Source organism: Stenella coeruleoalba (genome assembly GCF_951394435.1).
Source record: "Stenella coeruleoalba genome assembly, chromosome: 1".
In the NCBI taxonomy this organism is placed as follows: Eukaryota; Metazoa; Chordata; class Mammalia; order Artiodactyla; family Delphinidae; genus Stenella; species Stenella coeruleoalba.
In genome coordinates, this window is record NC_137169.1 from 41,728,370 (window position 1) to 41,754,929 (window position 26,560).

At 35.6% G+C, this 26,560-nt stretch overlaps 1 protein-coding gene across 2 annotated transcripts in view; it reads right to left on the reverse strand.

The window, feature by feature from the left end:
• Positions 1–26,560, reverse strand: part of FAF1 (Fas associated factor 1) — a 495,949-nt gene that overhangs the window by 237,952 nt on the left and 231,437 nt on the right. For both annotated transcript variants that reach the window (XM_079933727.1, XM_079933728.1), the window contains one exon: positions 22,997–23,088. In XM_079933727.1, coding sequence (XP_079789853.1) covers positions 22,997–23,088 — 92 coding nt within the window. The remainder of the gene's footprint in view (positions 1–22,996; positions 23,089–26,560) is intronic.

Below are 26,560 nucleotides of genomic sequence, written 5' to 3' on the forward strand. Positions count from 1 at the left end.
CACTTAAAGCATAATGCCTGGCACACTGCAGATAAATATTTATTTAATAATGAATAAACTGTAAATTTTCAGAAGGCAAGAGTCTTACTCATATCTGTATTTTACACAGTAATGCTGCCTTCTGGAAAACTACCATGGGAATTAAGATTTTGGTTTTGATTCACTTATTTATCTACATTAACTGAATGCCTCGCATTATTCCAGATGCTAAGGAAACCAACCCAAATAATACACAGTTCCTGTCCATGAAAACCTTCACAATCTAATGAGGGTAGACAGACACGTAGACAGTCATAGTATAAAGTGATAGATACAACTGAGAAATTCAAAAAAAATACAATGAAAACCGAGAAGGAAGTGCTTAACTTTGCCTCAGTGAGAGGGGGAAAGCGTTAAGGGAAAGCTTCAGAGGAGAATAAAAATATAAATTGAAATATAAAGGATAAGTAGGACCTTAGAGTTTATTAATTGGAAGGGACTAAATTTTTGTTTTATTTGGGGAAAGGAGATGGGTGGCACTTTTTAGACTAGGAAATAATAAATGGAAGAACGCAGCATGTTCATTCACTCAGTTAACATATATTTATTGAGCACATACCTATGTTTATGACACTGTTCCAGTTGCTAGGGACACAGTTATGACAAAAAAAAAATGGTCCCTGCTTTCATGAAACTTATATTCTAGTAAAAGAAACAATACTCAAGTAAACGAATAAGTAACTTTAGAGAATGCTAAGTGCTATGAAGAAAATAAACAATATTATAAAAGGTATCAGAGGGGTGGGGGGAAGGAAATTATTTTCAACATAATAGTTGGGGAAGACATCTCTGAGGAAATGACATTTAAGTTGAGGCTAGTATAAGAAAGAGAGAGCAGGAATCTGATCATGTAGGTCCTTGTAGACCACGGTAAAGGACTTGGTATTTATAGTAATTGCAAAGGAAAGCCATTGGAAGGTTTTACACTGGGAAATGGTTAAGATCTGATTTACATGTACATTTATACAACATTATTCTGGTTGCTCTGGCTACAGTGCGAAAAGAGTCAAGGCAGGGCTAGTCCCAGCAAGAAGTGATGGTGGCTTACGCTAACTATAGAGGCAGAGAGTGAAGAGTTGTCAGGTTCAGATATATTTTAGAGGTAGAAGCCAGACAACTTACTGATGGAATGTGAGAGAAAAACAAAACTCTAAGGTGGTCGGAGCAAGTGGAGAGATGGAATTGCATTTAACAAGGAAAACTGGGTTAAGAACAGGTTAGGTAGAAAGTTTGAGAGTGAAGTTATGTATATATCAGAGTTTAAGGTGCCTATTAGAGATCCAAAAAGAGATATCATGTATAGCTGTGTATAAGAGTTGAGGGTCAAGTAAGAGAGCTCGGAGCAGGAGAATCGACAGCACATACAGGAACCTGGCCCCCCACCCCGCCCCCCTTATCTTCAGTTTCCGTTTCTGCAATTTCAGTTACCTGCAGTTAACCAAAGTCTGAAAACATTAAATGGAAAATTACAAAAATAAACAATTCATAAATTTTAAATTGCAGGCTGTTCTGAGTAGAGTGATGAAATCTCACGCCCTCCTGATCCATCCTACCTGGGCCATGAATCATCCCTATGTCCAGAATACCCTGCCCCTTAGTCACTTAGCAGTTATCTTGGTTATCAGATAGACTATCATAGTGCTTGTATTCAAGCAACCCTTATTTTACTTAATAATAGCCCCAAAGCACAAGAGTAGTGATTCTGGCAATTTGGATATGCCAAAGAGGAGCCATAAAGTGCTTCCTTTAAGTGAAAAGGTGAAAGTTAAAAAAAAATTGTACGCTGAGGTTAAGATCAACAGTAAGAATGAATCTTCTACCAATGAAATTGTGAAGGAAAACGAATTCTGTGCTAGTTTTGCTGTCTCACCGCTACATGGAAAAGTTATGGCTACAGTGCATGATAAGTGCTTAATTAAGACGGAAAAGGCATCATATTTGTACAGTAAGATATTTTGAGAGAGAGAAAGTCTGCATTCACATAATTTTTACTATAGTACGTTGTTATAAATTTTCTATTATTAGTTATTGTTGTTCATCTTTTACTGTGCCTAAGTTATAAATTAAACTTTATCATAGGTATGTATGTATAGGCATACCTCATTATATTGCACTCTGCTTTATTTCATTTCACAGACTGTGGTTTTTACAAGTTGAAGGTTTGTGGCAACCCTGCACTGAGCAAGACTATTGGCATCATTTTTCCAACAGCATTATTTTTTAATTAAGGTATGTACATTGTTTTTTTTAGACATAACGCTGTTGAACACTTAATGGGCTACAGTATAGTGCAAACATAAGTTTACATGCACTGGGAAACCAAAAATTCATGTGACTAACTTTATTACAATATTTGCTTTATCGCAGTGGTCTGAAATTGAATCCACAATATCTCTGGGGTGTATGCCTGTATAGGGAAAAATATACTATACGTAGAATATGGTACTCTCTGTGGTTTCAGGCTTCCACTGGGGGTCTTGAAATGTATTCCCCATGAAGAGGGGGACTACTACAGATAGTATATAGATTTTGTAGCCAAATGAAATCACCTAGGCAAACAGGGCTCTCCTCCCAAATACTGCACAGCTTTCAGACTACCTCATGTCCTACCATTAGTATTATTATAGACTGCCTCTTCTCTGAATTCATGTATCATATCCCTTATTTAATATTTATTTATAGTGTGTTTTGTATGGTTTGCTTTGTTGCACGTGTGCAAGTCCTGAATTCAAGACTACAAGCCTTTTGAGAGTAAGTATCTTTATTATTCACCTGTATTTCCCTTGACACTTAGCATACTAAAAGGTGATTCAAGGCAATCCTATAAACACTTAAGGAATAGTTCTGCATATTTGGAACTCCATATAAAGAATGACTAATTCTCATTTTTTAAGCCTACCTTTGAAGTGCCATTTTACTCACAAAATTGTAGTTCAGAAAGGTTAAGTAATTTCCCAAGGTTATGCAGCTATAAAAAGATGGAAGCCAGTTTTTAAACTATATTTGATTCTATGTTCTTCAGCACCCTATCTCCCAAATGGCTAGGCTGCCTTAGGGATACAAAGATGAGTAAGACCCTGCCTACTAGGAGTTCACAATTCATCCATTCTTTCTATAATTATTTGATTCTTATTTGTAATAATACAGGAATCAAAGATATAATCACTGACCTCAAGACAGACTATTCTGAGAGTTAAAACAGATGTGAGGATTGTAGAGAAGAAAAAGAGTACTTTGAAGTACTATGAAGAAGAATGGATAGTAAGGGAGGGTGGGAGGGAGGGAGACACAAGAGGGAAGAGATATAGGAACATATGTGTATGTATAACTGATTCACTTTGTTAAAAAGCAGAAACTAAGACACCATTGTTAAAGCAATTATACTCCAATAAAGATGTTAAAAAAAAAAGAATGGATTGTAATTTGACAAGTATATAATAGAGGTGATTTCAGACATAGACTAGTTTGAGCAGAGATGAGACTGGAGAATACAGGGAAGGGTGGAGAAAGCAATGAGGAAGAAGTATAAGGGGATGTAAAGAAGGGTTTCTGAAAGAGGAAACTTGAAAAATGTTAAAGACCAACATTATGGGGGCTTCAAATGCTGGGCTAAGGAGCTCAGAATTCCAGAAGTCTTGATTATTACATAGATAGATCCTCCTTTATCTTTACATATGAATCTATACAAATGCTTAATACCTTTAGTGCTTTCCTTTATGCAGTTCCTTAGATATGTTTCTTGATGTTGACTGGTAGACTTGTGCAATAACTTTGTAGAAAGGTTTGCCAGGACCAGCACTGACTGCCAAACTACGTTAGAAGAACACCAATTTAGTCTAGTTCTGTAATTTCCCAGGAGCCCTGGGGAAGGGTAAGTTTGGCAAGAAAAAATATTTATGGCTTTAAACTCCTTGGGAGTCACAGAGTCAGATTTGAATTCCTGCTCCACTCCCTACTAGTTGTTTGACCTTTGTCTCCCACCCCCACGATAATAATTCTTTCAATACTATTTATTTTGTGTCTACCATATACAGGCCCTTATTTTAGGCACTTAACTACTCTGTAAATTGTTTCCTCTTCAGAAAAAAGAAAATAACCTTTACCTGATAAAACTCTGAATATTAAATTTTACAAAGCCAAGTAGGAATTTTTATTACATTTAAGTTTTAAGGTGGTCTATTATTAAAAATAGAATACTTTTGAGGGGTACCCATACTATAAAATCTTACAATGACAGTAAAACATTAACTAAAGTGTCTGTGGTGGTTTTGTGGCAGTTATTTTTCATATTTTAGTTTCATTTCTCTGTAGCAGCTGATAAAGGGTAAAATCTTTTTTTTAATTTATTTTTTATTTTATATTGGAGTATATTGATTAGCAATGTTCTGTTAGTTTCAGGTGTACAGAAAAGTGATTCAGTTATACATAGACATGTATCTATTCTTTTTCAAATTTTCCCATTTAGGTTGTTACAGTAGGTCCTCCTTGTTGGTTATCTATTTTAAATATAGCGGTGTGTACATGTCAATCCCAAACTCCCAATCTATCCCCCCTCACCCTCCTGGTAACCAAAAGTTTGTTCTTTAAGTCTGTGAGTCTGTTTCTGTTTTGTAAATAAGTTCACTTGTATCATTCTTTTTTAGCTTCCACATATAAGCGATATCATATGATATTTGTCTTTCTCTGACTTATTTCACTTAGTATGATAATCTCCAGGTAAAACCATTTCTGATGCATGGAACATAACTGTACATTATGCCTAATGTTATCCAAGCTCACAGCGTTCTTTTTAACACAGATCTTTTTGGGGGTTGATATACCACATTCATGTTCCTTGTGAGAATGTTTTTTATTATCTGCAACCTCAGACTCCAGCCTGATTCATTCACTTAGCCATTAATAATAATGGCTAGCCTTTAATGAGTGCATTAAGTAAGGGCTTTGGGTCAACTTTATGAAGTTTATTATTATCATTTTCTTGTTACAGATGAGGAAACTGATGTTAAGTTACTTGCTTAATGTCACACACAAAATTAGTAGTAGTAACTCTTCTAAGGTCTAACTCTTATGATTTGTCGTCCAGATACTGGGGAAGAGGACCCAGTAAGATCTTATTTCTGCCTTCATTGAGTTTATTGAGGAATGCACAGACAAGCAAACCTACAACCCACATATGGTACCTTTGCTAAGAGCTCTAATACCACTTTTGCTAAGATGGTATGGAAATACAGAGGAAGAATACCTAAATTAGACCAAGGAGGAGGCAAAGGCTATAAAGGAATTTACTATAGTGATTTGCATAATTTTCAAAGACTTCATTGCTAAAATATTATCTATAGAAATTGATTCTAGCTGCTGCTTAGCAGAATATGTTGAGCCCTTAGTTGCTGCATCTAGGAGCAATTTTCTCCACAATAGTGTCTTCTAATAGTTGGTTAGGATAGTTAGCCACAGTTAATCCACCTTCAAGCTGTCTCTCTTTTACCTTCAAAATGCAAAGTCATTCATGCTCCTTCAACTTTGACCTTCAGAATAGCTGAGGGTAATTACCAAAGTAGGTGGATGAGAAATAATACAAAACAGTTTTTTGTTTCCCTTAATGGCATGTTTTCTCTTCAATAAGAGGGAGAAGGAAAGGTGTAAGCAAATGTAGAAATTTTTTAAAAGCAGTTGAATTTTAACTCAATGCAAGAAATGGTTTTAACAGAACATCTATTCTCTCCTTACCGGTTTTTAATTTTTCATTCTCTATTATGATTTTACTTTCAGTTTGAATATTGGTATTTACCAACAACGAGATGGTTGTTTCCACAAATAGACAACAGTCATTAAAACTTACCGTTGCTGTACCCTCAAATACAAATTGAAATTAATGTTTGAAATGTAATGAAAATCATATACATTGTCCCCAAGCTTTGAACTGGTGGTTATTTGCAAAAAACACAACACAGTGAATGTTAACATTTAAAAGCAGTTAGTGGCAAAGTGCTAGACATTTTCACATATACTCATCTCATAATTCTCCTAGCCAGTTTCTTAATTTTCAAGTTGGGGGAGGGACAGTGGGAGGCATGTGAGAGGGAACTACAAAAAGATAGATAGATAGATAGATAGATAGATAATCTACCTCCTTAAAATTTTCAGTAGTATAACTAAGCATTAATATCTAAGCCACCAACAAAATTCTAGAAATAGTTTTGGCAGAACATCCCTTCTCTACTTTCTTTTCTGTCCACAAGTCTTGGACATTCATTCTGCCAATGAATGTCCACCTATGTCTGAGGGGATCCCATTCCAATTTAACTATGAGCATTTATCAGGAACAGAGAAGTCATCTGTAAAGTATCTGTCTTCTAGTGAGTAACAACTTCATTTTAATTCACTGACTTAGTTTAACACATTTTATATTGCCATCCAGTTTTTTTTGGCGGGGGGAAGGACAGTATGGGGAAAATTAGTGTACAGCAAATTTTAACACAGGCTCCAATAAATAAACTTGAAGTTACAGACATTTTTTTATACCTGAGAACATAAAAAGCCATAAATTATTGGCCTCCATATGTCAAGTACTGATGAAAGCAACAACATTAAGAAAATATATATAACAACCTTTACTGTCTTGACTGCTTATTTCACATTGAGAGAGCACTTTAGTGATCCACTTACGCAGAAAGCACATGCATATTTTAATATGTATGACACAGTGATTTTTCAAGGTTAACTTAAGATTGCATTATGGTAGTGAAATGATCATTTGATCATCATGTACCTATATACCTGTCATTAATTCCTGATTAAGAGGAATGGCTTCCTCCTGACAAATAGCAGCAGGCCCATAGGGTAGAACAGTAAAAGGCAGGGTGTCTTGTATCAAGGATAATAACAGCAATTTTAAGGATTTCTTCTTCAGCAATTCCTTGAATCAAGAATTCCCTCTTAAATCTTCAGTGGGCAGAAGATTTGGCCAGGCTAAATCAGAGCCTTCCTATGAAAACAGTAACAGTTCTAGGGGAAGCATTCATTGTTATAAAGTATAAATCCATCAAGATTAAGCAACTAGACTAGGAAAAACAACACATTCAGACTTGGGTTTCAGGGCTGTTATGGACTGAATGTTTGTGAATCCCCTCAAATTCACATGCTGAAAGCCTAACACTCAATGTGATGGTATTTGGAGGTAGGGCCTTTGGAAGATGATTATGTTTATATGAAGTCATGAGGATGGGACTCCCATGATGGGATTACTCTTCTTATAAGAAGAGAGAACAGAGCTTGGGCTCTCCCTCTGTCAAGTGAGGACACTGTGAGAAGGCAGCCATCTATCTGCAAGCCAGGAAAAGGGCTCTCACCAGGAACCAAATCTGTCAGCATCTTGATCTTGGACTTTATAGCCTCAAGAACTGTGAGAAATAAATGTCTGTTGTTTAAGCTACCCAGTCTAGGGTATTTTGTTATAGCAGCCTGAGCTGATTAACATAAGGGCTTTTAAGAGTTCTGAATTCACAGCACTCAAGTAAACAGATACCATCAATTCTGCACAGGCTTCTACTAAATGACTATCTGTTTGTTAAATGGTATATACACATCCAAATTAAAATTCCACTCATTAAAATCCATTGTAGAAAACAATAAGTGTTTGTCAAAACTCATATAACTGGGGAATACTTAAGAACCCATTTATTATATGTAAATTATATCTCCACAAAAAAATTATAAGCCATAAAAAGTACCTGAACAATTGGATAACCACTATTTTGGCAATTAAATGGGTCCCATATTTTTAACTTCAAAAATACAACACACTTTTTATCAACGTAAATGGAAACCATAGATTTTCTGCCATTGCTACTTAATACTACTATATGACCACTGACATATACGGCTGTTGTCCGTGAAATTAAATTTCTCAAATCAATGTTGTATATGTAGTTAAGATGAGTAAAATATTAACATCAATACAGAGATCAAAAAATCTCCTGTTTCATTCCTGCTGTGTATGTATGCTATTTCTTTTCTTGCACTGGATATTTTAAACAAATATCAATGTAAAATAACATGTTTAGAAGGTTCATTTCCAATAATTTTATTTTTTAAATATGACCTGATATTGAAGCCAAAAAAGTAATTTTTTCAAATTATTGTGACTGTTTCTTATAAAAATATAAATAATAATCTTAGAATGTGCTATTGAATTTTTCATTAATAATTTACAATTTATATATTTCTAAAAGGCCCTACAAAATTTTCTCTCCTTTGTCTCTTTGGGAATATTTTATTATCTACAATGATCTTTTTATCCTTTCAGATATATCAAGCTTTTAAATTAAAAAGCATGACACATGGCAATTTAAATTTCCATTCTAAACTTACAGAGTCATATGAGCTCTTGTCAACAAAAGACCAAATTTACTATAATTATGGATTATTTACACTAAAACAAAATAAGAAATCAATATGTAAATGTAATGTTTGTAGTAGCTAATGCAGCCAGCAATGACAGATTAGGTTCAAACAGCAATCAGTTTGAAAATCTGGCACATATGTAAATGAGCTAAGGACTTGATGTTTACATTTGACTGTATTTCATTCAGGATTTTTAAATTGTCTCAGGAACAGCACAAAAATAAAATGTTAATCTTTCCACTACAAATATAACTTGAGCCCTCATCATAACTGAAATTAGGTTTTGCTCCTGTCCAGCTAAACTAACATATGATACTAATAATTCTGAGCTGCAGATTACATCATTCTTAATTAACACTCTGCTACAGTTGTTAACATCCTCCAAGACACCATGCTATCATCACCACAAGTTCTGTAACAATCTTAAAACCACGTTTAACAAAGGTTGGCCTCTTACTCTGCAGCTACTTTTAATTGCTTTCTTTGCTAGCAATTAAATATGTCTAGATAAACAAACATTCGGTTTCACATAATTCTTAACAACATTTTCATGAAGATTTCAAAGTTCAGGTGTCCTTATGTCTATAATTACTGTTTATCAATATAGAGATATACTGGATTCAGCTAAATGTACTAACCAAAGTATATAAAATTAATCAAAATTTGGTAATTAGCGGTGATAGTGATATATTGTGATCCATCAAGTAGTTCATAGCAAAACTGTCAAAACATAATTCTATTCATCTAGACAAACCACGAAGAAAGAAAAAAAATTTACAGATACAATGGTTTTTGTTTCATTCATGAATTAGTGACCAAGTTTCCGACTGTCCATGAAATCAACCATAGAGAATACCTGCAGTTCTTTTTCGAAGTGTGATGTTAACAAGCTAATCTCAGTACTCACTGACCTATCAATAGGCAGTAAACTATATAAATGGGTTTGCTACATCAATCCAATTAGATGTCTTGTGATCTCCCCCAATGCTTTAATTGGGGACAAGTTTCTTTCATCCAGAATGCATAACTATAGGGAAATGTCCTCTTCTTAATATAAGCCACTTTTCAAGTAGCCCCTTATTAAGAAACACTTACCAATCCAATACTTCCTAATTTCACTTTTACAAAATCTAATAATAATGCTCACAAGAATTAAAGTTGAACAGTAATCACCATAATGTACTTGAAACACTGATTATATTAATTTATTCTTAAGAAATTAAGAGTTACTTTAAGAATGATACAGCGAATTGTTATCAACTACTTACAACACTGGTTAAACATTTTCACAGATGAATATCCTTTGTGAAAACAAACAAAAAAGAAGTTGTTTTGTAAAGCATTTTGGAAGAAAAAATTAACCAATCCTTTCAGAACATTTACTTGCATACGTAAAGTTTCCCCTTTCTGTACCTCAGTTCCCCTAGTCATACAATGGGACTAGATTAGATGATTGCTTTAAATCCTTCCAAAGATGATACTCTAGAGCTTTCTTCTAAGTCAGAGCTCTGATGGATATGACTCTTGCATTAAGGGAGAACACCAAAAATTGAAATAGCAGGATATAGGCTAATAAAAAGTAAAAAATATTATAAGGATTAACATCTGTGCAGAGATTGTGAGGTGCTGCGGAAACAGAAGTAGGATGAGAGCTATCTGAAAGCATCCTTAGAATGTCCTTGTAGTAAGTGAACCCCACAATAGTTCCATGATACTGTTCAGTTATCTTTTTAGTTGGGATAATGGGGGGTGAACAAGTATCCTGAATGGCCTCAGTACAGGGTGGGAGAGATGGGAAAAAGAAAACAAAAAAGAAAAAAATAAACTGTTTGTATGAGTATCAGTACACATACCACCCAGAGGGTGTCACCTCTTAGCTAAGACCGAGGCTAGAAGCACAGCTGGATACCTATTACCACAGCTAGTTATAAGAAGCAGAGATAGAAGAGGAATAGTTCAGTTTTTCCCTTAATTATACCAGGCTTAATGGATTTAGTGAAGTGCATATCCGACGTAGAAGGTTAGAAGAGACCTCAAGGATCATGAGAACAATGTTTCATTTGCTTTTCTTCAAGCTTTTGCCTCTGCTTACAGGGTGAACACTATTTCTGCCCATGCTGCTTCTCCTCACAAAGGAAGTGTTTTAACACTTGTAGCATTTTCTCCCCATTCTAAACCTGCCTCCTCCAGAGAAAAGAAGAGACTATTATAATTATTCACAAGGTCACCTTGTAGTAGGTTAGGTTTCACAGAAGGCAGGGGATGAGACCAGCAGCTTCCTCTTCCATTTCCTATGCCCTAGTGCACTAAATTCCTTTCCACTTTTTATCCTCTGTGGTAAACACCCCTGGATAAGGTTTGCCATGAGCTCTCTAAGCTATGTTTCCTGCTGTGACCAGGTTGGTGAGGCAGGTCTATTGCATCAGTCCTTAAGGCTCTGAAGACCCAGTCATAACTCTTTTTATAGGTCACTTGAGCATGTGGGTCCTAAGATTTAGATCTGGAGTGAAAGGTAAAAGACCTCACTTAGGACTCAAGTCTAAGCCACATGATCCATTTGGTGCTTGTCTGGCTACTAAAGCAGTTTCTTTTTCCAGTCATGGAGCCTCTTTATTTTCTGGTAACATCTGAGGCCCGGAGCAGAGAGGAGTGACCTGCCCTAAGTTAAACAGTGATTCTGTAGGAGAGCTGGGGCTAGAACGCAGATGGGGCTAGGACTCAGATATCTTGACTCACTACTCCTCAATTTCCTTCCACAGTATACATCAGAAAATATAATACCCTACTCTCACCTAACTCAAGGCTACTCTCACCTGCTTTCCCACCAACGGTTTTCCAAGGACAAAAAAAGGCCATATATTGTAACACCAGTGGTTTACTTAACTATCACAGGAGTCCCAGTTAGAATTTACTAATTGAATTTACTAATTGAATTTACTGAATTTACTAATGCTTGCACAAATAGCAACTAATTCAAAGTCAGAAGTAAAAGCAACTTCACAACTCAGAAGCCATACAAGAGGACCATATGCTAGACTGCATGACCAGAGCTCAACATTACCCTCATAGAACTCAACAAAATATTAATGGGAACCATCCTCCCAGTATAAAAAGGTCAAAGTTCAAAAGCAAGACTCAATTACTACTTGTAAAAGGGACAGTTACACATAAGGGATACCTTATTTTCTGTCACCCTGCCATAAAAATGAAGACAATCTATATAATTAAAATGGAGCTGGACATTTTTAGCACTTATTAGAATAAGACCAAAGCAAGTTGAAAAGACTGTCTTATTACCAAGACACCCATTCAGTCCTTTTCTAGCAAGGTGATCATTAGTAATACCAAATCCAGAAATACTAAACCTTCTCCATTTATATTTATACATGGCCTGAGGGCTTTGGCACTAGTTATTTCCCTTGCCTAGAATACTATTCATTCTGCTCTTCACTTTAATGGTTCCTCAATCATTCATGTCTCAGTTGAAACAGTACCACTTTCCTGACCTTACAACTTACAGTAGTCACCCAATTACTTCTTATCATATCATTCTATTTCAGTTTTCTGCAAAGCACTTGTTATCATCTGATAATTTTTCTGGTTTATTTGTAGTTTGTTGCCTGTCCCTCCACCCTACCATGTCTACACATATTATATTGTAAACTCCATGAAAGCAGGTACCTTGTTGTCTCGTTTCTCATTGTATCCCTAACACCTAGAACAAGGACCTAACACATTTTAAGACGGTACTCAATCTATATCTAGTAAATGAGTGAATAACTGACATCCTGCATGAATAAATGAGATGGACTCTCCATTTATCTGAAAAACACTTTATGATGAGTTTGACAAATAGCAAAACAGCCAATGGAGAGACTACACATGCATGGATAAAAAATTAAATCCCTCAATTTGTCATGAAACTTTTCATATTCATTACAACAAATGTTTATTAAGGGCCTCTATATAGATGGCACTCTCGTGAACTGAGGGAGATGCTCAGCAAGAATGCTCTTGCTCTTTACAGCTTGGGATCTGGTTGGAGAGAGGACAGCCATATAAGAAATAATACTAGGGAAACTAAGACTCAGAGAAGAAAGATGTTGCCTGAGGCCACAAAACCAGTGTAGGACAGTTATAGGATAAACAGTGTCTCACTATAAAGCCAGAGCTCCTTCCATTACTCCATACTTTGATGAGAAAAATGAAAAGGAACACTGGACAAAAAGGCTAAACTCAGGTCAAGAAGTGGAGATTGCCTAGTTCATTACATTTATGGGACACTTGTAAGATCTTCGGCTCCCCAAGTATCTTATATCTATTCTGCATGATGCTTGATAGCCCTCCATTAGAACTTTACTTCTTACCTTTGGTCTCTCTTAGGAGGCAAACATCCTTAGGCATGTAGCACTTCACAGTATTCATTCCACAAATAGTTCTAAGTACCTACTATATTTCAGGCCCTCTTTTAGCTGTTGAGGATACAACAGTGAACAAAAAAGAAAGCTGCTGATTTCTTACAGCTTTACATTGTGATGAGGGACACAGACAACAAATATGAATATATTACTAATATTACTAATATAATGCATTGTTGTCATAATGTAAGATAAAGGGAGAATGTATAACAGAGGGGCTTTTTTAGCCAGGGGAATCGAGGAAAGCCTATCTGAGGATGTAACATTTGAGTAGAGGCCTGAATAAAGTAAAGGAGTAAGCCAAGTTGATAAGTGGTAGATCATTTCAGGCAGGGGAATAGCAAAGTGCAAATGTCCTGAAGTTGAAGCACACTTAGAAGAAGAGCAGGGAGGCCAGTGTGGCTGGCAAGATACAAGCCAGAGATGAGAACGATAAAAGATGAAGTTAGAGAGAGAGTCAGGAACAAGATTATATAAGTCCTTTATATACCTTAGTAAGGAACCTGGATTTTATTCTAAGTGCAAAAACGCAAATGGAGGGGTTTGAGCAGGGGAGAGACATAATCAAGTTATGGTTTTTGGTTCATTTACATCTTAGACCATTTGAATGCTGGGAGAGGTGCCATTTGAAGTAGTGGAATAAGGACAGGGGAAAGAAGAGGTCATTAAATGGTAAGGCTGAGAGAAGGCAAAGAAAAGTTTACCTACTCATTTTTATTATCTATGGTTATAAGTGAGATTTACACACAATTTTTTCTTACATTATCTTTTTCTAATTTTGGTAACAAGATTACATGAACATTAACTTTTTTTTAAAATTTATTAATTTATTTATTTTTGGCTGCGTTGGGTCTTCGTTTCTGTGCGAGGGCTTTCTCTAGTTGTGGCAAGCGGGGGCCACTCTTCATTGTGGCGTGCGGGCCTCTCACTATCACGGCCTCTCTTGTTGCGGAGCATAGGCTCCAGACGTGCAGGCTCAGTAGTTGTGGCTCACGGGCCTAGATGCTCCGCGGCATGTGGGATCTTCCCAGACCAGGGCTCAAACCCGTGTCCCCAACATTAGCAGGCAGATTCTCAACCACTGTGCCACCAGGGAAGCCCTACATGAACATTATAAAATAAGATAGGTAGCAGTCTCACTGGGAAGAGTTTGTGTAAAATTTCTTTATGGAAATCCTCTGGGGTGGGGGAGGGTGAAGAAGTGGCATGTGAAATTTTTGACTATAAATTCAATTTCTTTGATGGCTATCATTTTTTCAGGTTACCTATTTCTTGTATTCATTTTAGTACTTGATAGTTTATGCAAAATTTTCCATTTCAACTAAATTTCAGATTTTAATAAGCCATGAAGATACGCTTATTTTATTACTATTCACACACATTTTTGTTTTAAAACAATTTAATTTATTAATTTCTTATTTGTTTTGTATTAACTTATTTAATAATTATTTTATTAATCAAATAATCTCTTCTGAATCTGTAGTTAAGTCCCCTTTTTCACACCTAATATTTTTGTGCTTACCCTCGTTTTTTCTTGGCTTGGTTTTTCAAGCAGTTATGACTTGTTGATTACTTCTATCATTAATTACTGCTTTTAAATCTTTCTTTCCTTCTATTTTCTTCAGACTTACTCTATTGTTATTTCTCTATTTTCTTAAGTTGAACATACAATTGTTTTCTATCTTTCTTATCTTCTAATTAGTGGACTTAATATTACAAATCTCCCTCTAAGTACCACTTTTGCTACATTCAAAGTTTTAATATATAGCACTCTTATTTATGTTCACTTCTGAACAGCTAGTGGTTGCTATCATGATCTCATTTTTACCCATAAATTATTGTGAAGTAAATTATTTGTAGTATCCAAATGTATGGAGAATCTCAGAGATACCTTTTTATTATTACTTCACTTCTAATTTTATTGCATAATGGCCAGAGAATGGGTCAGCATGATAGTGATTCTTTGATACTGGCTTTGTGTTCTAATACGTGGTCAATTTTCATAAGTATTCTATATGTGCTTAATTTGGTTATTCAAATAATAAATAGCCTACAAAGACTTATTGCTTAATTCATTAGTTTCCATAAGACATTTGTATATAATTGTGGTTGAACTATTTCCCCTTGTAATTTTGTCAATTTTTGCTGATTTGTGCACACAAGTTTACAATTGTCATATCTTCTTAGTAAACTGTCCCTCAATATTATTTGCCTTAAATTCAATTTTATGTGATATTAATATTGCCACACTACATTATAAAAATTAATATTTGGCTTAAATATCATTTCTTATACCCTTTATTTTCTCTTTTCTGTGTCATTTCTTTAAGAGATATTTCTCTGATAAACAACATATAGCTGACTATTCTTTTTTCTTCTAGAAGCATGCAGGTTATTTTTCTTTAGTGTTTATCCCCTTAAGTTATAACATTTATACCTAGGTTTATACTTTTCTAATACAGACTAATTTAATCAGTAGCTGTAGCTTTCTTCAAACAAGAACCTAAACAAGCTCTCAATAACTACCCTCTCTCTGCCATCACCTAACCACTACCTCTAATTCAGTTTACCCATCTGCAAAATGTGACAAAGAACACCTATCTATGATTTATTGTGAGGATTTAATCAGATAATATATATATAAAGGGCTTGGCAAAAAGCCTGTCTTCATAAATGATAACTGTTGTGTCACTATCACTTACCAAATACTTTAACTTCATATCCTTATTCTTGTAACTATTACCTATCTTCTACTGCAGTATTATCTATAATTTAAACTTTTCAACAACTATTACTTAACAGCATTGAAATCCAGAATCCAGAAATGTTCTTCACTTGCTCCAATCTTCTATTCTTCTGCCTTTTCTACTATCTCTAAACCTGCCAGGTAACTTCAACACTTAACCCCTGGACTCTACCCTGCCTCCCTGCTATAGACTGAACTGCATGCCCCAACCCTAGAAATCTTATATTGAAGCCCTAACCCCCAATATGGCTGTATCTGTAAACAGTCTTTAGGAAGTAATTAAGATTAAATGAAGTCATAAGGGTGGGGCCCTAATCCAATAGGATTGGTGTCTTTATAAGAAGAGGAAGAGAGACAAGAGGACTCCAGTACTTGCTCCCTGCCTCCTCTACTTCCCTTCCCCTACTTCCTTTCCCTCCCTCCTTCCCCCCTACCCCCATCCCCCCATATGAGGACACAGTAAGAAGGCAGCTGTCTGCAAGCCAGGAAGAGAGCTCTCACTAGAAACTAAATCTCACAGGAACCCTGATTGGGCCTTTCAGCCTCAAGAACTGTGAGAAATAAATGTCTATTGTTTGTCACCCAGTCTATGGTATTTTATCATTGCAGCTTAAGTTTAGACACTCCCATACCCTTTTTGGTTTCACTTTTTCAAATTTTTCCTATTTGCTGTCTCTTCCTCCTCATAATTCTAATAATTCTTCAGTCTCTTGACCCTACTCCTCCCTCAACTTCTCTCTCCCTTCAGAGTTGAATTTTCTGAAAATAACAGTAACTCTAATCCCTCATTTCTCACTTATCCATTAAAATCTACTACAACCTGGTTCTTATTCTCATCTTCCTACCAAAAATAATCTTAATAAATTCATTAATTACTTATAAACCAAACTGATGACCTTTTAAATAATTATCATCCTACTTGGAATACACTGCAACATTTTGTAGCATTGTACATTTGAGACAAAAAATATAGGCAGTAAGTAGTACATATTTTTCTGGATTGTCTCAGTTCTAGACATGTGACTGAATTACATATGGGACACACACCAGTGAAAAGCTCCACTGGCAAGTAGGAAACAGGTGTCTATAAATAGAGACTTGTCATCTATATATGTTTTTGGAAATTGAAGTATTGAGAGGAGACATCAGGGAGAATGTACAGTAAGAGGGACTGCTGAAAACAGAATTCTGGGGAACACCAACTTTTAGAGCAGATGAAGAAAAGAGGTGATTACTGGATGAATCAACCTGAGTGGCACACAGGACACCAAAACAGTGTTGGAAATTTTCTTTAAAGAGATGAATTAAGGGGACTTCCCTGGTGGCACAGTGGTTAAGAATCCGCCTGCCAATGCAGGGGACATGGGTTCAAACCCTGGCCCAGGAAGATCCCACATGCCATGGAGCAACTAAGCCCATGAGCCACAACTACTGAGCCTGCGTGCTTAGAGCCTGTGCTCCACAACAAGAGAAGCCACCGCAATGAGAAGCCTGCACACCGCAACGAAGAGTAGCCCCTGCTCACTGCAACTAGAGAAAGGAACGAAGACCCAACACAGCCAAAAATAAATAAATTAATTAATTAAATAAATAAATATATATATATATATATATATAAGCTTATATATACCTTAATGAATAGGTTATAAGCTCCCACAGGACAGAGCTTGTTTTCATCTAGTAGGTAATCAATAAATCTTTGACAGACTGAATTTTTCCTATAATAATATGAAACAGGTATAATTAACAGTCCCCATCCCTTCTGATTTTACCATGATTTACAGTATAACCTGAAGTTGTGCCATAGGGGTACTGCATCACCTTTGAATTAATTAGTGAAATCTGATTTAAAAAGTTTTTAAATGCATTTCAACTGTTATAAAGATTACAATTAAAGAGTTTGCTCTTAAATTCTCAAAAAGCCTGAAATTCTGTTTTCTGAAAAACATTACTTACTTTAAAATAATTCTAAATATAATTCAGTTACAGACACTTATATGGTAATTTTACTGCTCTTAGCTTTAAAAAAAAAAATGTAAATACAAAATAAGACTCAATTAACAGGCACCCCCTAGTGGCAGTAAAATCAAGTTAAGAAAAAAAAATTTTAGAAGACGTGGTTTAAGATATAGCTCTCACCAAACCTTGAGAATAATATTGTCAGTAAACAATTTAAAAGCATGTTATTTTATATCTACATTTTACTAAATGATTAATAGTGTACGGTAACTAAAAGTTCATTCACACACCAAAATTTCATTAATATTCTTGAGAACTACAGTAAGTGAAATAATGTATATAAATACCCTTCAACAAGTATATAATGACAATTACAAGATATTTTTTAAAAAATCTCATTATAGAGAACAGCTTCCAAAAAAGAAGGCACCTTTGGAATAAAGCTTTATATATTTGTGTCAAGAAACTGGAAGCTATAGTAGATGGAGGGTCAGATGGAGATTTCAGTATCAGAAGTATTCACTGATGACCTTGAACAATCCACAAAACACTTCTAAACACCTCAATTTCCTAATTTATAAATTAGAGATATCAAAATCAGCCTGTAATCTTGTAGAGTTGTTATAAAAATCAAGTGAGAGTTGAATGAAATAGATTACTATTGGTATTTACTAGCATAAATAATTGTAATAATCATGCTTTGTAATTTGTGATTTCACATATAATGTACCTCTCCTGCTTAATGAATTTTTACAACCACCCTGGCAACTAAAATCAATGCTTCCTATTTTATACATGAAAACTCTAAGACCCTAACCAAGCTGGGAGTGTAATCCAGGATTTTTCTCTCCAGGTCTTGTTATCTATAATTTTATATGACGAGATAGATTATAATCATATTACTTTTCTGATTTGGTCATAATAAATTTTGTTTAGGAGTGATACTATAATACCAGTGTTGTCTAGTCCATTGAGAGAAGACTGATACTCTATAAAGAAAGAACCTATTATTTGCCATTGCATTGGAATTGGGATGATGGAATCCAGCAACAGGACCTCGCCATAGTTCTGCACTGCAATTAACAGGCAGTTTATTATGCAGTTCCCCTCAGTCTTCCAACATCCACTGACTTGTGTCAGAGAAATAAAAGAATAAAACCAATTAAATATCAAACCAACCATCTAAATAAAATACACCTTTAAAAAAAATCCCAAATCTCAGGTGAAGAGAAGACAATTCAGGGAACAGGTCTAGGGTAGAAATATAAATTAGAGATATAAAATTGACAGTGCACACAGACGACACTTAAAAGCCATGACACTGAATTTAGTAATGTGGTCATGAGTGACATTAGCAAGTCCACTAGCAGATCCCTACTTAGACTGGGCTCAAGAGAAACGGGAGGAAAGGAATTAGAGACAACAAATGTAGACAACTCTTTGGGGGAAGTTTTGTTATCAAAGGGACTAGAGAAATGGAGTGATTGCTGGAAGGGGAGGTGGGATCAAGAGAAAAATGGAAGAAATAACATCACGTTTGAATGTTAATGGTAGCACTCTACTAGAGGGAAAAACTGATGATGCAGGGAAGAATTAAAGTGAAGGAAGTCCTTGATTTAGGCCAGAGGGAATATAGAATGTAATCTGAAGCAAACATGGAGGTTTGGTGTTAGATAGGAGATTGGGCATGCCATCTAGAGTAACAGGAGAAAAAGAAGAGTATGTGTATAAGATGCAGGTAAGTAAACAGAGACCAAGTTGGAAGCTTGTGGAAATTCTCTTGTGATTGCCTTCATTTAATCAGTGAAACAAAATAGGAAATGAAGTCATCAGCTGAGGGTGAGAATACGGGAGAGGTGTTTTAAAGGTCTGAGGAAAAGATAAGCGTAAAATGGCCATTTAGGAGAGTGTGGATAAACCAGGTAAATATGCTATCACTGCCTAGCAACATTAGGGGGCTCTCTAAAGATTATGGTCGTGAATTTAAAGATACACCAATCAGCATGATTTTGTTTGTCTCTAGTCACATTTAGCTCTGAGGCACAGAATAGACAGAGTTGTATTTATCCAAGGTACGGATTTTTGTCAAGCAAGATCCATGAAGCAAGAGTTGAGGCTACATGCAAGAAAGTGATTACAATGAATGACCATGGGATATTGCCCACTCTAAGGAAGAAAGAGAGGACATGAAAGAGGTAATGATCATGAAAAGATGGTAGAAACAATGGATTGGAGGCCTGAATAAGGCTGAAGGATTGTTAGGGTTAGGATACTAAAGAAGTGGGCTAGAAAGACGAGAGACGATTAGCAGAAAATGGAAGCTTGAAATTAGTATTTAAGAATTGTTTTAATTAAATGACAAGACCACAGGAAGGTATGGCTGACGTAGGACGGGAAAAAAGATCACTGTAGAAAATAAGTTCAAGAAACTAAGAGGCCAAGGTGTTAGAAGAATCTTTCCTATTTTTCTCTACCAATTTCAGATCTCTTCTATTCATTTGCCAATTCTCAAATATAACACGAATAATCAGAATTACCTTTTATTTTCTCTTTTTTAGATTATAAATTAGGTTGCAAATTACAATAAGATTTGTATGAATCCACCAATTATAACAAAATTTTGCAAAAACAAATCAATTTGATTCATTATGGAGTTTAGTGCAGAGAAATTTTATGTCTCCCATATTTGATAATATGATGTACTTTATAACTTAATACTAAATTACTTTTGGACTCTATTACATAGTTGTCAAAAATTATTTTTATTTGATAAATACAAAATGAAAATCAGAAATTAAAAATAATTATTACCATTAGCTTATAAAATTCTGTATGGATTTTGTTTTTTTAAATTGTCTCTCATGAAATCAGAATTTAAGATATACATCACACACAAAAAAAGAAAAATAATCTCTAGTTTTATAGAAAGATATATTAACAGGTACCTAAAAGAAACACACCTTGACGTTTTAGTTAGATTTTAATAAAATGTGCCCTAATATAACTTTTTCATCAAATGTGCCCTTTATAACTTTTTCCAGCTTTCAAGCAGGAAAGCTCTAATACCCCTCCTCTCACTAGCCAGATAGACTGTGCTTTGTGTCTTTTATTTGGCTTTGAATTTTTATGTCTTTCTTGTTGTTCCAACACAGGAAAAAGCATTACTGTAACTTGCTAAAAATTCATAAAGCCAACTAGGGAAGATTACTTTAGTGCTATATAAAGTACTCATTCTCCAATAAACACTGTATTTCAGAAGCACTGTAGGCCCCTGCCTGCCTAGGGACTGAGGAAGTGGCAATCAAACTAAGGTCAGCCACAGGGCAATGAAGAACATTTCCATTAGCCCAGGAAGACATTTTGATAAATCCATTTAATCATGTTACTGGAAAGCAATAGATTATAACAAATGATGTCTCTTACCTACTTGTAATTATGTGGATTATATATTGGATGACAGTGATTACACTCTGTTAACTAACTTAAAAAATAATATCCTCCATGACTAGATACAGAACCCATACCTATAATCTCATCTGGTATTTATATCAACATTACTATAAACACGAGGACTACAAGTACTGTTGGCTGTTTGGAGTAGCATGCAAATACAACTTCCCATTAATATATGATATGAACACAGAAGATAAAGAGCAACCCAAGAAATCTTTAAATTCTTAGCCTAAAACAAACCTTTAACAGACTATCAGATACAATTATATTAGATTTAACTTTTTTCAGTTCAGTGATTTCTACTTTGGTAAAGTGAAATTTAATTTTCTTTTTGCTACTATCCACCTGTGATGGTATGATATATAAGAAATATACATTTGGTTTTCTTCCCCACTTAGAGCTCCTAAAATCTTTGGAATTTTTTAAGTGATAAGAGTGATAAAGGTGAAAAAAGAGAGGTCTCTTTTGTTATTCATAATGAGCCACTTTCAACCACACCTGGGTTTGCTAAACAGATGATGTTTGGAAAACCCCTCTAGAGAGAAGCTGGTTACCAGGGGAGCCAAGCTCATGATTAAAGGACTGGACTTTTAGCCTGCACCTCCGCCTCCAGGAAGGAGAGAGGAGCTGGAGGTTGGGTTAATTACTAATAGCCAATGACTCAATTAATCATACCTCTGTGGTGAGCCTCCATAAAAAATCCTAGCTGAAGAGCTTTGGAGAGCTTCCAAGTTGGTAAACAAGAATGCATTCGTGTCCTGGGAGGGTGGCACACCCCAAACATTACAGGCACTCCTGTGCTCAAGACTCTTCCAGATCTTATCCTATGTATCTCTTCAGCTGGCTGTTCATTTATATCCTTTAAAATATGCTTTATAATAAATTGGTAATAGCAAGTAGAGCATTTTTCTGAGTTCTGTGAGCCATTCTCTCACAAATTACCGAACTCAGAAGGGAGTGGTGGGAACCTCCAATCTATAGCCACTTGGTCAGAAGCACAGGTGACAACACAGACTTGCAACTGGGTCTGATATAGGGGCAGTCTTGTGGGACTGAGCCCTGAACCTGTGAGATCTAATGCTATCTCCAGGTAGATGGTATCAGAATTTAGTTAATTGTAGAACATCCAGCTGGAAATGAAGAACTGCCTCATGGTGGTGGTGGTGGGGGGGACCCACACATCTGGTGGCCAGAGGTGTTCTATGGGTAGGGTACCAAAGAAAAACAGGACTTTTTTCCTTCTACTACATTAATAATAAAGGCATTTGGTAGGCGGTGGGGAAAAATTGGACAATATTCAAAGTTTAGGAACACCAAGTTGCATTAAATAAAAAGAGAAAATGTGCAAAAAATGGTGAAAATCTAAGAACAACTTAAACATAGTTCTAGAAGGATACTGTACTCATAAAAATTATTACTCTATCACTACCTTAATCATTCACTTTAGATCAGGTTGCTTCATCAGGCAATAATGTAACATACAATTAAACATCAAAATCATCTGATCATTCTATAAATGTACTGAGTTTCACTGTGAATACTGAAAAAAGAATGAGACCCTCTATTCCAAATAGAAAATCTTAATAAAAATTTTATATCAGTGTTTCTCAAGCTGTATTCTGCAAAGCCCAAGAACCTTCCTCAAAGCTTTGCTTCTTTAGCCATGGGAGACACTGGAGTTCCAGTTACTCAATCTCTTCCCTCCAACTCCAGTTCTTCCCATTCAGAGAAGTGCCATTTTTGACTCTTTTTAACATAATAGAGTTTTGCTAAAGCTTTTCTTTGTAAAAAGATTCCATCACTAAAATCAAACAAATAAACTACCCAAACCAAATAGTTTGAAACTTTATATAGTTAATAGCTGTTGTTAAGTTAAAGCTTCAACAAGATTTTGATTTGATTTGATAGTTATATACAGTAAAACAACTTAACAATCAAACTTTTTGTTTCAGATTCCCAGGAAAAGTAAACACCTTACCCAGCATGACTAGATGATGAAGGTGGTGGCAAATCTGGTGTAAGAACATAAAGACTGTTGTTTTTTGGCAAGTGTAGTGATTTTAAGACCGTCTGAAAAACAAAAAATAAAAACAAATATAAAATAACTATTGATTGTGCATTTTTAATCTTTTCCTATAATTCTTAGAAAATTATCACTATTGTAGTTTGACTTTGCATCTTTTGACAATTTCCTAAATAGGATAATACAGAAGAACTACTGAATCACAAAAAATCTCTCTCTCATAAATATCGTAAGTTAGCATAAATATGAATATTAAAATAAAATACAAATTCTTTAGCTCATGAAACGATACAAATATATAAGAACACAGTTGAGAATCATTAATTTCTTCATTGAAGAAGCATATCCTTGCAACTAATATCCACTTCATTCAGGATCATTATAGCAAAAATTAGCGATGTAGGTGTTCAGAGATCATTAGACCTAGAAAAGATTATAGAGAGTACCTCAACCTAAAGACTTTATAGATGAGGAGCTGCAGCCTAATAGGTGAAATGACTTGGATGAGGTCTCTTGTAAGTGTTACCTAGGTCACTTAACTGTTAGGCCAGATAATTTTTTTTGTTAAAGCACTTTGTCTGGGGTGAATAAACTACTCTTGGGCTACCTCTGACCTACTATCTTGATAACCACACAAAATTTCACCAAATTTATTTGCCAGAGAACTCCTACATACCTTTCAAACTCCCAACTTGATGGTAAATACCCGCTAATTCAAAATTTTTTGGACAGCAAGAAACATTAAGAAACACATTTTACATCTTTACATCATAACCCAGGACAAAAATACTTACTCAACAGATATTTATTGAGCCACCAATTCTGTGCCAGGAGTATTCTAAACACTGAAGATATAGCAGTGAACATGATAGTCTAAAACCCCTGATCTTCAGGAGCTTACATTTTAGTAGGAATAAACAAAGTAACCTATATAGTTGACTACTAGAAGTGATAGTTTTCGTGACTAAACATAAAGCAGAAAAGGGAGGGTGAAGAATATGAGGCTGGGGAATTACATAATTTAAACTTGGTTATCAGGGTGGTTCTCACTTGGCCAATGTGACATTTGAGCAAAAACTTGAAAGTGGTGAGGAAAGAAACCATGAACATATATAGACAAAGAATATGGCTGGCAAAGGCAATAGCCAGTGCAAAATGCTTACTGAACAACAAGGAGTCCAATGCAGCTGAAGCCAAATGAGTTCTGATAGGAAACAGGTCAGAGAGGTTAACAGTGATGCCAGGAGATAGGTGAGAGGAAATGTGTTGAGACATTTAAGCTAATGTAAGGGCTTTGACTTTTTCTCTGAATGAGATCAGAAGCTATTGGAGTGACATTATCGGATTCATATTATAAAGGATCTCTTTCTCAGCTGTGTTGAAAATGGATGGGAAAAGGTTGACAAAGGAGGGCAGAAGCACAGAGGAGAGTAATAAAATATACTAAGACAAGGATGATAATGGCTTATGTCAGTGTGATGGTAATAGAAGTGATGCAAAATAGGTGAATTCTGGATATATTCTGAAGATCACACCAAAAGGATTTCATGACAGACTGGATATGAGTCAATAATGATCCTAAAGCTTTTAGACAACAAATGGAAGGATAAAGTTGCCGTCAACTGAAATGGAAAGACTGCAAATGAAGACCTCTAGGCATGTAAGTTTGAAATGTGTATTAAACATTCAAGTGGAGAAGACAAGAAAGCAGTCAGATATATCCATCTGGAATTCAGGGAACAGGTCTAGGGTAGAAATATAAATTAGAGATATAAAATTGACAGTGCACACAGACGACACTTAAAAGCCATGACACTGAATTTAGTAATGTGGTCATGAGTGACATTAGCAAGTCCACTAGCAGATCCCTACTTAGACTGGGCTCAAGAGAAACGGGAGGAAAGGAATTAGAGACAACAAGTGTAGACAACTCTTTGGGGGAAGTTTTGTTATCAAAGGGACTAGAGAAATGGAGTGATTGCTGGAAGGGGAGGTGGGATCAAGAGAAAAATGGAAGAAATAACATCACGTTTGAATGTTAATGGTAACACTCTACTAGAGGGAAAAACTGATGATGCAGGGAAGAATTAAAGTGAAGGAAGTCCTTGATTTAGGCCAGAGGGAATATAGAATGTAATCTGAAGCAAACATGGAGGTTTGGTGTTAGATAGGAGATTGGGCATGCCATCTAGAGTAACAGGAGAAAAAGAAGAGTATGTGTATAAGATGCAGGTAAATAAACAGAGACCAAGTTGGAAGCTTGTGGAAATTCTCTTGTGATTGCCTTCATTTAATCAGTGAAACAAAATAGGAAATGAAGTCATCAGCTGAGGGTGAGAATACGGGAGAGGTGTTTTAAAGGTCTGAGGAAAAGATAAGCGTAAAATGGCCATTTAGGAGAGTGTGGATAAACCAGGTAAATATGCTATCACTGCCTAGCAACATTAGGGGGCTCTCTAAAGATTATGGTCGTGAATTTAAAGATACACCAATCAGCATGATTTTGTTTGTCTCTAGTCACATTTAGCTCTGAGGCACAGAATAGACAGAGTTGTATTTATCCAAGGTACGGATTTTTGTCAAGCAAGATCCATGAAGCAAGAGTTGAGGCTACATGCAAGAAAGTGATTACAATGAATGACCATGGGATATTGCCCACTCTAAGGAAGAAAGAGAGGACATGAAAGAGGTAATGATCATGAAAAGATGGTAGAAACAATGGATTGGAGGCCTGAATAAGGCTGAAGGATTGTTAGGGTTAGGATACTAAAGAAGTGGGCTAGAAAGACGAGACGATTAGCAGAAAATGGAAGCTTGAAATTAGTATTTAAGAATTGTTTTAATTAAATGACAAGACCACAGGAAGGTATGGCTGACATAGGACGGGAAAAAAGATCACTGTAGAAAATAAGTTCAAGAAACTAAGAGGCCAAGATGTTAGAAGAATCATTTACAAGGCTATATTACTAAGAATTAACACAGAGAGCAATTATAAACCAGGAACTAAAAATCATCAGAAAATGAGGAAAGATGACCTCAGTAAGTAGGTGATACAATTTTTTTTTACATGAAAGTCAAAGCTGAAGGTTTTTTAGAGAGGAAGGACTGGAAATGGAAATGAGGAACAATGAGAACACATGTTTTACCAGTTGGTCCAGTGGTATGACGGCTACTGGAGCAAAGAAATTAACACTGAGAAGCCTACAGAAAAACAGTGTGATTAGAAAGGCAGATTTCAGTCAGAGGGTAGATGGTGAAGAGAATGTGCAGGGAAGAGGCTGACAATAAGAGGAATTTGGTTAATGATGAATAGTTCCACAGGGCATAGCAAAAAGGTTTCAAGCACTGTAAAGGAAAAAGAATAGAGACAGATATGGGCTGTGCAGAGGCTATGGAGGTTTGAGTGAGGGGTGAAGTGGGAATCTGAGACTCCTTGCAGTGACTTGCATAAACAGGAGGAAAAGGCTTAATGAAATTGGTTCTGGTTGAATCAAAGCAAATAATAATGTCAGGGCTGAA